General features: G+C 42.9%; 1 protein-coding gene across 1 annotated transcript in view; it reads left to right on the plus strand.

Moving 5' to 3' along the window:
• Positions 1–3,650: 3,650 nt before the first annotated feature.
• LOC129855370 (E3 ubiquitin-protein ligase SH3RF1-like) overlaps positions 3,651–14,068 on the plus strand; it is a 52,345-nt gene continuing 41,927 nt past the window's right edge. The window contains exons 1-2 of the mRNA XM_055922944.1: positions 3,651–4,016; positions 5,081–5,605. Coding sequence (XP_055778919.1) covers positions 5,231–5,605 — 375 coding nt within the window. The 5' untranslated portion in view covers positions 3,651–4,016; positions 5,081–5,230. The remainder of the gene's footprint in view (positions 4,017–5,080; positions 5,606–14,068) is intronic.

Here is a 14,068-nt window from a genome sequence, read left to right on the forward strand (position 1 = left end):
TCCCATTTCATGAAGCTCCCGACGAACAATTATTGTGCTGACGTTGCTTTCAGAGGCAGTTTGGAACTTGGTAGTGAGTGTTGCACAACGATTTTTACTCACTACGCACTTCAGCACTCGGCGGTCCCGTTCTGTGAGCTTGTGGGGCCTACCACTTTGCAGCTGAGCCATTGTTGCTCCTAGACATTTCCACTTCACAATAACAGCACTTACAGTTGACCAGGGCAGAAATTTGACGAACTGACTTGTTGGAAAGGTGGCATCCTATGACCGTGCCACGTTGAAAGTCACTGAGCTCTTCAGTAAGGCCATTCTACTACCAATGTTTGTCTATGGAGATTGCATGGCGGTGTGCTCGATTTTATACACCTGTCAGCAACGGGTGTGGCTGAAATAGCCGAATGCACTAATCTGACGGGGTGTCCACATACTTTTATATATATAGTGTATTTCCACACACACACTATGAGGTAGGGCCGGGACGACATCAGTATCACAATATTTTTTCCATGGCAAACATGAAAACACTACATCACTCTCCTTCTTGGTCAAATAGCCCTTACACAACCTGGAGGTGTGTTGGGTCATTGTCTTGTTGAAAAACAAATGATAGTCCCACTAAGGGCAAACCAGATGGGATGGCATATCTCTGCAGAATGCTGTGGTAGCCATACTGGTTAAGTGTGCATTGAATTCTAAATAAATAACAGACAGTGTCACCAGCAAAGCACCTCCACACCATCACACCTCCTCATCCATGTTTCACGGGAGGAACCACACATGCAGATATCATCTGTTCACCTACTCTGCATCTCACAAAGACACTGCAGTTGGAATCAAAAATTTCACATTTGGACTCATCAGACCAAAGGACAGATTTCCACCAGTCTAATGTCCATTCCTCATGTTTCTTGGCCCAAACACGTCTCTTCTTCTTATTGGTGTCCTTTAATAGTGGTTTCAGTGCAGCAATTTGACAATGAATGCTTGATTCACGCAGTCTCCGTTGAACAGTTGATGTTGAGATGTGTCTGTTACTTGAACTCTCTGAAGCGTTTATTACTGCTACAATTTCTGAGGCTGGTAACTGTAATGCATTTATCTTCTGCAGCAGAGGTAACTCTGTGTCTTCCTTTCCTATGGTGGTCCTCATGAGAGCCAGTTTCATCATAGCGCTTGATGGTTTTTGCAACTGCACTTGAAGAAACTTTCAAAGATCTTGAAATTTTTCGTATTGACTGACCTTCATGTCTTAAAGTAATGATGGACTGTCGTTTCTCTTTTCTTATTTTAGCTGTTCATTCCATAATATGGACTTGGTCTTTTATCAAATAGGGCTACAGTATATTCTGAATATGCCCCCTATCTTCTCACATCACAACTGATTGGCTCAAATGCATTAAGAAGTAAAGAAATTCCACAAATTAACTTTTAACAAGGCACACCTGTTAATTGAAATGCATTCCAGGTAACTACCTCATGAAGCTGGTTGAGAGAATGCCAAGAGATTGAGCATTGCAAGGGCCAAAGGAGGCTCCAGGAAATAAATAAATATATATTTTGGAGTTATTTTCATTAAGTAAACACACACAGTGATTTATTAGACATACAGTGATGATTAAAAATTGCAATTACATAGACTGCATGAGGGCTTTAATAGCTGTCAAATACTTGCTTCCTCTGTCCTTGGGAGAATCTCAATCCTCTCTCTTCGTCTCCTTCTCAAAATCCATTGAATGAGAAGGTCAGAGGTTCTTCCCCTCTCAACTTCTTATCCAATAGGTTATGGGAAGGAAGCGAGGAGAGGACGTGAGGAATCAATGAAATGCAATTGAGATTCTCCCCTTGTTTCCCCCCATTCCTCACCTCCCTCTCAAAACCTCCTGGGGGAAAGGAGTGAAGGTTCCTCCCCTCAAGCTACAATGCACTTTCAATTAGAGGCAAGAAGTGGAGGAAACAAGGACAGAGGAAGCAATAATTTTACGTCTAGTTTTCAGATACAGACTCACACACACACAATGCTTGAAAAGTTGTAGGTGTCCTGGGGGGCAGGTAGTTTGCCCCCGGTGATGCGTTGTGCAGACCGAATCACCCTCTGGAGAGCCCTGCTGTTGTGGGCGGTGCGGTTACCGTACCAGGCGGTGATACAGCCCGACAGGATTCTCTCAATTGTGCACCTGTAAAAGTTAGTGAGGGTTTTCGGTGACAAGCCACATTTTTTCAGCCTCCTGAGGTTGAAGAGGCGCTGTTGCACCTTCTTCACCACACTGTCTGTGTGCGTGGACCATTTCAGTTTGTTGGTGATATGTACATCGAGGAACTTAAAACTTTCCATTATTATTATTGTCTATGATTTTGTTGACTTAACCCATTGTATTATATTATATTATTAGCTATTAAAACATATAGAAATGCTGTTGTTTGTCTTTTTTATTTTTATTTTTTAAATGATAGAGAAGTTGACTAAAGCACAAAAAAACCTGGCCACTAGGCATGACAAAGAAACATGCAGTGTTCATGTTTCTTATGACATTTTGAATGACATGTAAATGTTTTGTTGTCGCTTGGTTGAGTTATGGTCTCATTGTGCCTACCTATACTTTTATTCCTGTAACTACGCATGTGAAGTTGCAAGAAAATAATATTTAAATGTATCTCAAACCATTTTTAAATGTTGACCCTGATGTCAGACATTGGCCCCTTAATTTATGGGAAGACCCATAAGACCCCCAGGTTATGGGACTTGTCGGGAAATGGCAGTCCCTGATGGATTCTATTAATAAGAGCAGCACCCTCTGAAAGGGTCTCATCTCACTCTCTTTCTCTCTCACACATAGACACACTGTTTACTAGAGACAAACACACATGGAAAGATGTTGTTTACTGCAGATAAATGGAGGTGTAAATGAAGGGTTGCTCTGATTCTCAGTGGAAGAGGAATGGAGACAGGGATGGAAAAGAGGTCTATCTCAGTGTCTGGCTGGTCAGAATGCCTGGCATATCCTCTGTATATCAGCCTGTTACACATCTTAAAAATATTCACATATGATACATTTATATTAACATTCCAGTGAAGAATGGCGTACACCAATCATTGATCCCTTTATGACATGAAATAGGCTACTTTGATCAATATTGTAGGGAAGTTTAGGGCTGAACTTGGAATGGAGGGCAGTGCCGTGGTGTCGGAAGATAAGGGAGTGAGCGATGGTACTGAGATAAAGAACCACAATGCCATGATATATTTTTTTTCACCATACTTGCACCATGTGCACATACTTTCTACAAGCTGACACAAATCTAACCTTTGAGCAGTCATGTGGATAATAAAGATGTTATAGTGGTTGTTCTGAGAGGGAAGCAAAAATAGACCGTTTTTGTGAAATGTTGATTATTTTTGATCTCTTCAAATACATGATTCTCTTCCATGGGAAGGTTTTACTACTACTACCGTCTACCAGAGGGCTTATTATTGTTGCGGGCGTCCATAACAATCTAACAGTATTACAAAGAAGGGTTGTCCGCTAGGGGTTTCAAATACAGTAGCCAATCAGGATGAATTATCGATCAAATGTAAATTGTTTCATGAATTGAATAAATAATATCACAGGGAGTATTGTTAAACATATTTTGAGTATGTGTGAAATAGACTATCTGTTACATATTGACTGACATCCCATCACATCACGCCCTCCCGCCTCTGTGAAGTAGCTTCGGCGTCTTCCATAGAATCAATCTAATTCATCATGGGGTTCGGAATCGGATACGGCAGCTGGAGTTTGTTACTCCCGTCGGTCTTTCCAAAACCGTGAATTTCCCGGTTTAGATACATGCTCTCTTGGACTAGGACAGTGCAGAATAAAATGTCGTGTAAAGATTTTCTCTCCGTGGAGCAGAATAGAGGGTGAAAACTATATTACCCGCCAAATAGGCTATTTCCCAAATCGCTCATTCGCTATCCAAGTCGGAGAGAGAAATTGTTTGGAAAGGAGAGGTGGAAGAGGCCCGACTTTGAGGTAAGATTTATGTTTTCAAGGGCGATTGTTTTTCTAACTTCAAACATATAATACACAAAATGGTAGGTGATTCAATGGCATTATTTCATCTTTTGTATTGGTTTACACACTAATAACTATTAATCACACAGCTACAACGAACTTTAAAATCCCCCCTCGTTTTGACACTGTTGTTTCTCAACAAACTAACCTAGCTAGCCAGACAAGTAGCGAACAAGCTAACCTCGGTTATCATACATAATCCTATGGGACGCACTTAACTTTTTTCTTATGACCGACACTTAGCTAGTTATGACTTTAACTAATGTCTATTTCGTATTGTGTGACATTGTGTCAAAGTTACGCAACTCTTATTTTCTAAAAGTCATTTGTTGTGAACGTTCTTTTCATAACGTTACCATTCTGATCCCAAATCTTGCGTTCTACGAAGTGGTCGTATTGTGTCGCACAAGGGCGTTATATTTCTTTCAATTGTACCTATGTAGTTTGTTACATTCAGGGATTATGGCCATCACAGCTCTTTCTTATAACATTCATTGGCACAGATACGCTTTCCTCCCGGTTAGTTCTGGAAACAGAAATGCACACAAGTTTTGAGTTTTGCGCGGTTGTAGTGTATGTAATCCCACCGCTAGAACGTGTCAACATCTCTCGCCAGGGTTTCAAATGGTCTTTAATCTAATAATGCACGTCTGTGAATTAAATTACATTCTCCCAAATTAATATTTTATGTTGCGTTCTCCAGTCAACAAACGGTAAATGTTTTGTTGTGAAAAATATTTTATTAGCATATATTGACTGGTATAAATGGGGAGAATGCGATCGAATGTATCTGTACCACTTTAGAAGACGAGGTGAAGGCATTCTGTGTTTCTTTTACCTTTGGATGTGACTGGCATGATGACAGAGAACTTTGGAATGTAACAGTCTTGAACTTTGCTACATTCCGTACATTATAGTAGCAATACCTAGCATAATAGCGCCCCGTTATATGCAGGAATCAGACTGTTGCCATGTAATCTTTTTATATGTGGAATAACAAAGGATTTACCCCCATACTACAGCTGCTGCAGGCGCTATGGCCATAGCTGCGGCATGGGAGTGACGTGACATTCAGCACGGAAATGGCTTCCTAAACACAACCCCTAACCAACACTACCATCATGCTTGTCCCACTGAAGTAGAAGCAAAGCTCAGAGGTGGAGGCAGAAAGCATGGATGAATCAGTGCTGTTGGACTTGCTGGAATGCCCAGTGTGTTTGGAGCGGCTGGATGCCACAGCCAAGGTCCTCCCTTGCCAGCACACATTCTGCAGGCGCTGCCTTCAGGGCATCCTGAGCTCCCGGGCAGAGCTGCGATGCCCAGAGTGCCGTACGCTGGTGGAGTGTGCTGTGGACGAGCTGCCCAGCAACATCCTCCTGGTTCGGCTGTTGGATGGCATCAAACAGAGACCCCGCAGGGCGGGCCCTGTAGCTGGAGTCTGCACCAACGGCACAGCTGGAGTCAGGATGCAGGGCAACGGGCCCAGAGACTCTGGCGCTCCAGGAGCACAGCCCCAGAGAGGCCAGGCAAAGAGCACCCCAGTGAGGGTAAGTAGTCCACTTTCAGGGGGTTGTTAAATATGGATGAGTGAGCGTGTATGTGGTTTCTCATAGTTTGAGCCAGGGCTGAAACAAATCAGAGCAAATCTGCAGGGATTAAATAGCAGCATGTTGCATTACTGGCTCTAATCTTTGGCCCAGATGAACAGTTATCATAGTGATCCTACAGCTGGCCAGCTGACTAACAGCCCAGTGCTGAATACAACAGGGACTACTGAGCAGATGACAGTTGAGCCAACAAATGTTTCCGTCCTCCTGGCTGCTAAGTACAATAGTGTCATGAGGTTCATATTGAACTGTTGTTGAACCATTCGTTAAATTGGAACATATGTGTGTCAGGTCCATGTTGTTGTGAGGGTTTTGGAATGAAGGTGATGCAGGTGTTTGTTAGGACTGACAGTTACTGTGCAGCACAGAGAGATAGTCATCAGGGGTGATGCAGAGCCAGACGTAAGTGCTAGAATCCTATTAGCTCTCTGACAACCAGCTTGGTGCTCTGAAGGCCAAGTTATGCAGCTGAGAGAAACCGTCTCCCCTAGAGGTCAACCGATTATGATTTTTCAATACCGATTTAAAAAAATATATAAAATTAAAAAAAATGTTTTATTTGTAATAATGACAATTACAACAATACTGAATGAACACTTATTTTAACTTAATATAATACATCAATAAAATCAATTAAGCCTCAAATAAATATGAAACATGTTCAATTTGGTTTAAATAATGCAAAAACAAAGTGTTGGAGAAGAAAGTAAAAGTGCAATATGTGCCATGTAAGAAAGCTAACGTTTAAGTTCCTTGCTCAGAACATGAGAACATATGAAAGCTGGTGGTTCCTTTTAACATGAGTCTTCAATATTCCCAGGTAAGAAGTTTTAGGTTGTAGTTATTATAGGAATTATAGGACTATTTCTCTCTATACGATTTGTATTTCATATACCTTTGACTATTGGATGTTCTTATAGGCACTTTAGTATTGCCAGTGTAACAGTATAGCTTCCGTTCCTCTCCTCATTCCTACCTGGGCTCGAACCAGGAACACATCGACAACAGCCACCCTCGAAGCAGCGTTACCCATGCAGAGCAAGGGGAACAACTACTCCAAGTCGTAGAGCGAGTGACGTTTGAAACGCTATTAGTGCGCACCCCGCTAACTAGCTAGCCATTTCACATCGGATACACCAGCCTAATCTCGGGAGTTGATAGGCATGAAGTCATAAACACCGCAATGCTTGAAGCAATGAATGCTTACGAGCCTGCTGCTGCCTACCACTGCTCAGTCAGACTGCTCTATCAAATATCAAATCATAGACTTAATTATAACATAACACATAGAAATAGGAGCCTTAGGTCATTAATATGGTCAAATCTGGAAACTATCATCTCAAACAAAACGTTTATTCGTTCAGTGAAATACGGAACTGTTCCGTATTTGATCTAACGGGTGGCATCCATAAGTCTAAATATTCCTGTTACATTGCACAACCTTCAATGTTATGTCATAATTACGTAAAATTCTGGCAAATTAGTTCGCAACGAGCCAGGCGGCCCAAACTGTTGCATATACCCTGACTCTGCGTGCAATGAACGCAAGAGAAGTGACACAATTTCACCTGGTTAACATTGCCTGCTAACCTGGATTTCTTTTAGCTAAATATGCAGGTTTAAAAATATATACTTCTGTGTATTGATTTTAATGGTTATGTTAGGTGGATATTTGGGATCATATGTAACATGAAACCAGTCCATGATGTTCTTTTCAGATGGTGCCTTCAGAAGGTATTCACACCCCTTGACTTTTTCCACATTTTGTTGTGTTACAGCCTGAATTTGAAATGGATACATGTAGATTGACATTATGGGGTAGTAGGCAAGTGACAAAGTGGAATTGTGTTTTTGCAATTTTTACAAATGATAAGCTGAGATGTCTTGAGTCAAGTATGCAACCCCTTTGTTATGCCAAGCATAAATAAGTTCAGGAGTAAACATTTGCTTAACAAGTCACATAAGTTGCATGGACTCACTGTGTGAATGTTTTGTATATTTTATGACTACTTCATCTCTGTACCCCACACATACAATTATCTGTAAGGTCCTTCAGTCGAGCAGTGCATTTCAAACACTGATTAAACCCACAGGCGTCCTTCCTAACTCAGTTGCCAGAGAGGAAGGAAACTGCCGAGGGATTTCACCTCGAGGCCAATGGTGACTTTAAAACAGTCACATAGTTTAATGGCTGTGATTGAAGAACTGAGGATGGATCAACACCATCGTAGTTACTCCAGAATACTGACATAATTGACAGAGGAAAAAGAAGCCTGTACAGTTTTTGTTCTGATTACAGTGTTATGTTTGGGGTAATTCCAACACACTACATTACTGAGTACCACTCTTCATATTTTCAAGCATAGTGTTGGCTGCATCATGTTATGGGTATGCTTGTAATCATTAAGGACTGGGATTTTTTTTTTTCAGGATAAAAAATAAACGTAATGGAGCTAAGCACAGGCAAAATCCTAGAGGAAAACCGGGTTCACTCTGCATTCCACCAGACACTGGGAGAGGAATTCACCTTTCAGCATAAAAATAACCTAAAACACAAGGCCAAATCTACACTGCAGTTGCTTACTAAGAAGAGAGTGAATGTTCATGAGTGGCCGAGTTATTGTTTTCACTTAAATCTATACTGACCAAAAATATAAATGCAACATGCAACAATTTCAAAGGTTTTACTGAGTTACAGTTCATATAAGGAAATTGGTCAATTGAAATACATTTAATTAGGCCCTAATCTATAGATTGTTGGTCACAGATACTTTTTATTTAAAAGGGTAGGGGCATGTGTCAGAAAACCAGTCGGTATCTGGTGTGACCACCATTTTTCTCATGCAGCGTGACACGTCTCCTTTGCATAGTTGGCTGTTGATTGTGGCCTGTGGAATGTTGTCCCGCTCTTTAATGGCTATACAAAGTTGCTGGATATTGGCGGGAACTGGAACATTCTGTTGTACTTGTCGATCCAGAGCATCCCAAACATGCTCAACGGGTGACATGTCTGGTGCAGGCCATGGAATGGACATTTTCATCTTCCAGGAATTGTGTACAGATCCTTGCAACATGGGGCTGTGCATTATCATGTTGAAACATGAGGTGATGGGTGCGGATGAATGGCACGACAATGGGCCTCAGCATCTCGTCACGGTATCTCTGTGCGTTCAAATAGCCACTGATAAAAAGCAGTTGTGTTTGTTGTCCTTAGCTTATGCCTGCCCATACCATAAACCCACTGCCACCATGGGGCACTCTGTTCACACCGTTGACATCAGCAAACCACTCGCCCACACAACGCTATACACGTGGTCTGCGATTGTGAGGCCAGTTAGACGTACTGCCAAATTCTCTAAAACAACGTAGGCGGCTTATGGTAGATAAATTAACATTAAATTCTCTGGCAACTGCTCTGGTGGACATTTCTGCACTCAGCATGCTAATTGCACTCTCAACTTGAGACATCTGTGGCATTGTTGTATGACAAAACTGCACATTTTAATATCCTTTTATTGTCCCCAGCACAAGATGCACCTGTGTAATGATCATTTAATCCACTTCTTGATATGCTAAACCTGTCAAGTGGATGGATTATCTTGGCAAATGAGAAATGCCCATTACCAGGATGTAAACAAATTTGAGAGAAATAAGCTTTTTTTGTGGGTATTAACTTTTTTTGTAATAGCCTAATGTTGCACAATCCAGGTGTGGAAAGCTCTTAGGGACTTACCCAGAAAGACTCACAGCTGTAATCGTCGCCGAAGGTGCTTCTACAAAGTATTGTCTCGGGTGTGAATACAAGTATAAATGAGATACATTTGCAAAAGTTTTCATTCTGTCATTATGGGGTGTTGTGTGTAGATGGGTGGGAAAGAAATCAATTTAAATTTTGAACTCCGGCTGTAACACAACAAAATGTGGAATAAGTCAAGGGGTATGAATACTTTCTGAAGGTGCTGTAGTTGTCATGGCATCTGCTCATCTGCTCTTTCTCACTCGCCAACAAGAACTAGCATTATTTTCTTTTTAAATGGAAAAATCTGGGAAAATGTTAAGTACAATGCTTACTGGCACGGCATGCTATCACTCAAGTCATATGATATGGCCTACCAGTGATGCAACATAAGATTACTGCATGTACTGTAACAGACAATCTGTAATGTTTAGCCTAGGTATTGTATGAGCTGGCTTCACTCAGTATTTAGGTATTGACAAGTTGTTTGGTGTATTGTACCTCATTCAATAATACTCAATGAAGAAGCTGGGTCAATGGACAGGTTATATGTAGTCAGTGGAATGTTGTGTTACTGTGTCTGTTTTAACCGTTCAGGTATAGAGATCCCATCTCCGCTGGGTGAAACTACCTAATGCTGGTTGAGTTGCCTCATTTACTGTAGTATCACTTCAAAAGTCAGCCCATTTCAAGCTGGGCCTGTTGGAACTTCCCTCTTCTGAAAAGCCTGTTTATTGGAGATAAGAGCTAGTCATACTTGTGACTGCTCCATTATATGGTCCTTTTGAGGTTTATATGATCCCCTCAGTAAGGGGATGGAACTCGCAATGCCCTGAGCTATCATGTTTAGCCTAAACAACCGCGTAACGCATGAACGCACGCACGCACACCCACACACTACACAATACTGGGAAATTATCCAGACTCCTTCGCTTTTTCCACATTTTGGTAAGGTTATAGCCTTGTTCTAAAATTGATTTAAATTTGTTTTCCCCCCCCTCATCAAGCTACACACAATATCACATAATAGCAAAGTAAAAACAGGTTATTTCAAATGTTTGCTAATACTTTACATAAGTATTCAGACCCTTTACTCAGTATTGTGTTGAAGCACCTTTGGCAGTGATTACAGCCTCGAGTCTTCTTGGGTATGACGCTACAAGCTTGGCACACCTGTATTTGGGGAATTTCTCCCATTTGTCTCTGCAGATGCTTTCAAGCTCTGTCAGGTTGGATGGGGAGTGTTGCTGCACAGCTATTTTCAGGTCTCTCCAGGGCTGTTTGAGTTGGGGTTTTGGTTGGGCCACTCGAGGACATTGAGACTTGTCCCGAAGCCAAGACAACGCAGGAGGGGCTATGTGCTTAGGGTTGTTGTCCTGTTGGAAGGTGAACGTTCGCCCCAGTCTGAGGTCCTGAGAGCTCTGGAGCATGTTCTCATCAAGGATCTCTCTGTACTTTTATCTGTTCATCTTTGCCTCAATCCTGACTAGTCTCCCAGTCCCTACCGCTGGAAGACATCCCCACAGCATAATTCTGCCACCACCATGCTTCATAATAGGGATGGTGCCAGGCTTCTTCCAGACATGACCCTTGGCATTCAGGCCAAAGAGTTTAATCTTGGTTTCAACAGACCAGAGAATCTTGTTTCTCATGGTCTGAGATTCTTTAGGTGCCTTTTGGCAAACTCCAAGTGGGCTGTCATATACCTTTTACTGAGTGTCTTCCGTCTGGCCCCTCTACCATAAAGGCCTGATTGGTGGAGTGCTGCAGAGATGTTTGTCCTTCTGGAAGGTTCTCCCATCTCCACAGAGGAACTCTGTCAACGTGACCATCGGGTTCTTGGTCACCTCCCTGACCAAGGCCCTTCTCCCCCTACTGCTTAGTTTGACCGGGCGGGCAGCTCTATGAAGAGTCTTAGTGGTTCCAATCTTCTTCCATTTTGTTGGTACCCTTCCCCAGATCTGTGCCTCGACACAATCCCGTCTCGGAGCTCTAATGACAATTCCTTTGACCTCATGGCTTGGTTTTTGCTCAGACATGCACTGTCAAATGTTGGACCTTATATAGACAGGTGTGTGCCTTTCCAAATCATGTCCAATCAATTGAATTTACCACAGGTGAACTCCAATCAAGTTGTAGAAACATCTCAAGGATGATCAATGGAAACAGGATGCACCTGAACTCAATTTCAAGTCTCATAGCAAATCTTATGTAAATAAGGTATTTCTGTTTTGCTTTGTCATTATGGGGTATTGTGTGTAGATTGCTGAGGATGTATTTTTTATTTAATCAATTTTAGAAATAAGGCTGTAACAAAAAAAAATGTTTTAAAGTCAAGGGGTCTGAAAATTTTCTGAAGGCAATGTGCCTATTACCAAGTGTCTTCAAAGCACATTCAGCATCATTTCTCTGCTGTAGCATGTTGTCTTTGTGAAGTCTGTTCTGCTCCCTCCCAAGGCATCTTACTGTAGAGAGAGAGAGAGCTGAATGGGAGAGGGGAGGGTAATGCAGGTGGAATATGTCAAAACATGAAAGGCAGAGATCAAAGCCTGGCTGGGTGCTAGAACAGTTTTATCCCTCCCTCCCTCCCTGCCCAGTGAGTCAAGGAGTGCTGGTCGACTCAGGGACCCTTCGCCTCGCTGCCCCCACTTGGTTCTCCTCATATTGAACTCAGTCCTCCACCACACCACACTGACTCCCTTGCTCCCTCTCTCCTATTGGACTCAGTCCTCCACCACACCACACTGACTCCCTCTCTCCTGTTGTCCTCAGTCTCTCCTTCAGTTGTTGTGCGTCTCTCGTTCTTTGAACTGGCCCCTTCAGCTTGGTGCTCCTGTCCAGCCCTGCCTGCCCCTCTAATTCTTATCTGCCCCAGAGAATGGACTTGAGGGGACAGAGGGTGGAGCCTGACCGACAGATGCATAACAGGGTTTTGTTTCTGCTCTCCTCTGATCTGACTGACTGACATGGGTGTCAGGAGGGACTTGGGGAGAGGGGGCTGTGTTTTTTTGGGGGGGGGGGGGGGGGGGGGGATGCTGCCAGTGGCAGACAAAGGGTAAGGAAGGAATGCTATGGGAAAGGTGTCAATTGTAAAAGGGTCAATGGTCCCTCCCCTTCCTTGACCCTGGCCTGTCACAATGTAACAGAAGTCACCAGTGGTGTGACACCGTGGCCCTGGCATGTCTCTGAATAATGGGGAATAAAGGAGTTGAGCAGGCAGCCTCAGGGAAAGGCTGTGTGACTGTGGAGGGGACCTCATCACTGATGAGTCAGGTTAGCTCTATGGCTCTCCGATTACTGGGATGTTCTGTCCTCCTGGCTTTGTTGTTGAGTCATACTAGAACAACACAGTAGTTTTCCATCCTCCCACAGGTTTGGATGAGATGATCATTATCATGTGATGTGGGTAAAAGCCGTTGTAAGTGGAAGTCAGGGGTCAGGCTCAGGGGTCGTGGCTGTGTGGGGTCGGAGCCAGCAGAGACGGATTAAAATAACCTGCTCATTTACACAGAGGGGGAGAGGTCCCTCCCCCTGGATGTCTTTCATTTGCATTTTAGTCTTAGAGAAATTGTTATTCTACTGAAAGCTTAGGCTGGTTTTAAAACATAATATTTTGTCAGCAATGGATTGCTAAAGATGTGTGGACGATTGGCCAAGTGTCTTCAAACTGAAAACTGATTTAGTAGAATGAATCAGTGTATCTGAAATTGTTCCACAGCTGGTGTCATTATCACTGCCACTTTTGATGGGACGTTAGCTTTGTGTGAAACCCAGCGCGTACATTTTGTAGAGGAGGTTGTCTGACATCCTGCTCGACGGCAAATGTTGATTTAACGACGCCGGAGGAGAGTTGTGTGAGCTGGACCTCCTGTCGTGTGGGCACGCTAGCGTGTGTGCGTTGAGGGGAGAGATGCAGCAGTATCCTCTCCTGTCTAGCTGAAGCTCGGGGCTAGAATTAGGCCGTTGTTTCCTCTGTAGTAATGAAGCATTAGTAGAACTCATGGCTGCTTCCCTCTCTTTCTAGGGCTGGTAATTGCCGGAGACCTATTATCACGTTAGTTAGGTGCCGATACAATATGTATTACGATTCTCACAATTCTACTGTATTGCCGTTCTCTATTGCAATTTGATGTTCCAAACATATTGCTCACTATATGTCTGCTGCAGAGAGACGAGGGAGCCATGAGTGAACGAGTTTTGATCAGTCAGGGAAATAAGTGCTTTTTATCTTTTTGTTTTGTACTTGTTTTTTTAATAGTGAGGAATAATGTTGTTTACTGCTTTGTCCTGGTATAAGTGTCTCATTCAATTCCAGTGCTCCTCCTTGCGTCTGAGTCCTGCTGCTGCTGGCCCTCTTTGATGATGTCATATTGTTGTTGGCGGTGTTTTCTGCTGGCTGTCTGGCTCACTTCGGCCTGTGTGATGGAACCACCTCATTACACCCTCACTCTGCCCACACACTGGCAAACGCATACTTACACCTCCACTGGGAACAGATGAACAGGCCCTATACATTTCCCTCTGTCTTTCTCTCTCCTTCCTCCTCATTTTTCTCACATTGCCTATCTCTCTTCTCCTCTGTATTTCCCATGGAAGTCCAGAGGGAGCAGGCAGTATTATTGTCTGCGGTTTTGATTATCCACCTAATGTCCTTCTTTGTGAAACCA

The sequence above is a fragment of the Salvelinus fontinalis genome, chromosome 5 (assembly GCF_029448725.1).
Source record: "Salvelinus fontinalis isolate EN_2023a chromosome 5, ASM2944872v1, whole genome shotgun sequence".
In the NCBI taxonomy this organism is placed as follows: domain Eukaryota; kingdom Metazoa; phylum Chordata; class Actinopteri; order Salmoniformes; family Salmonidae; genus Salvelinus; species Salvelinus fontinalis.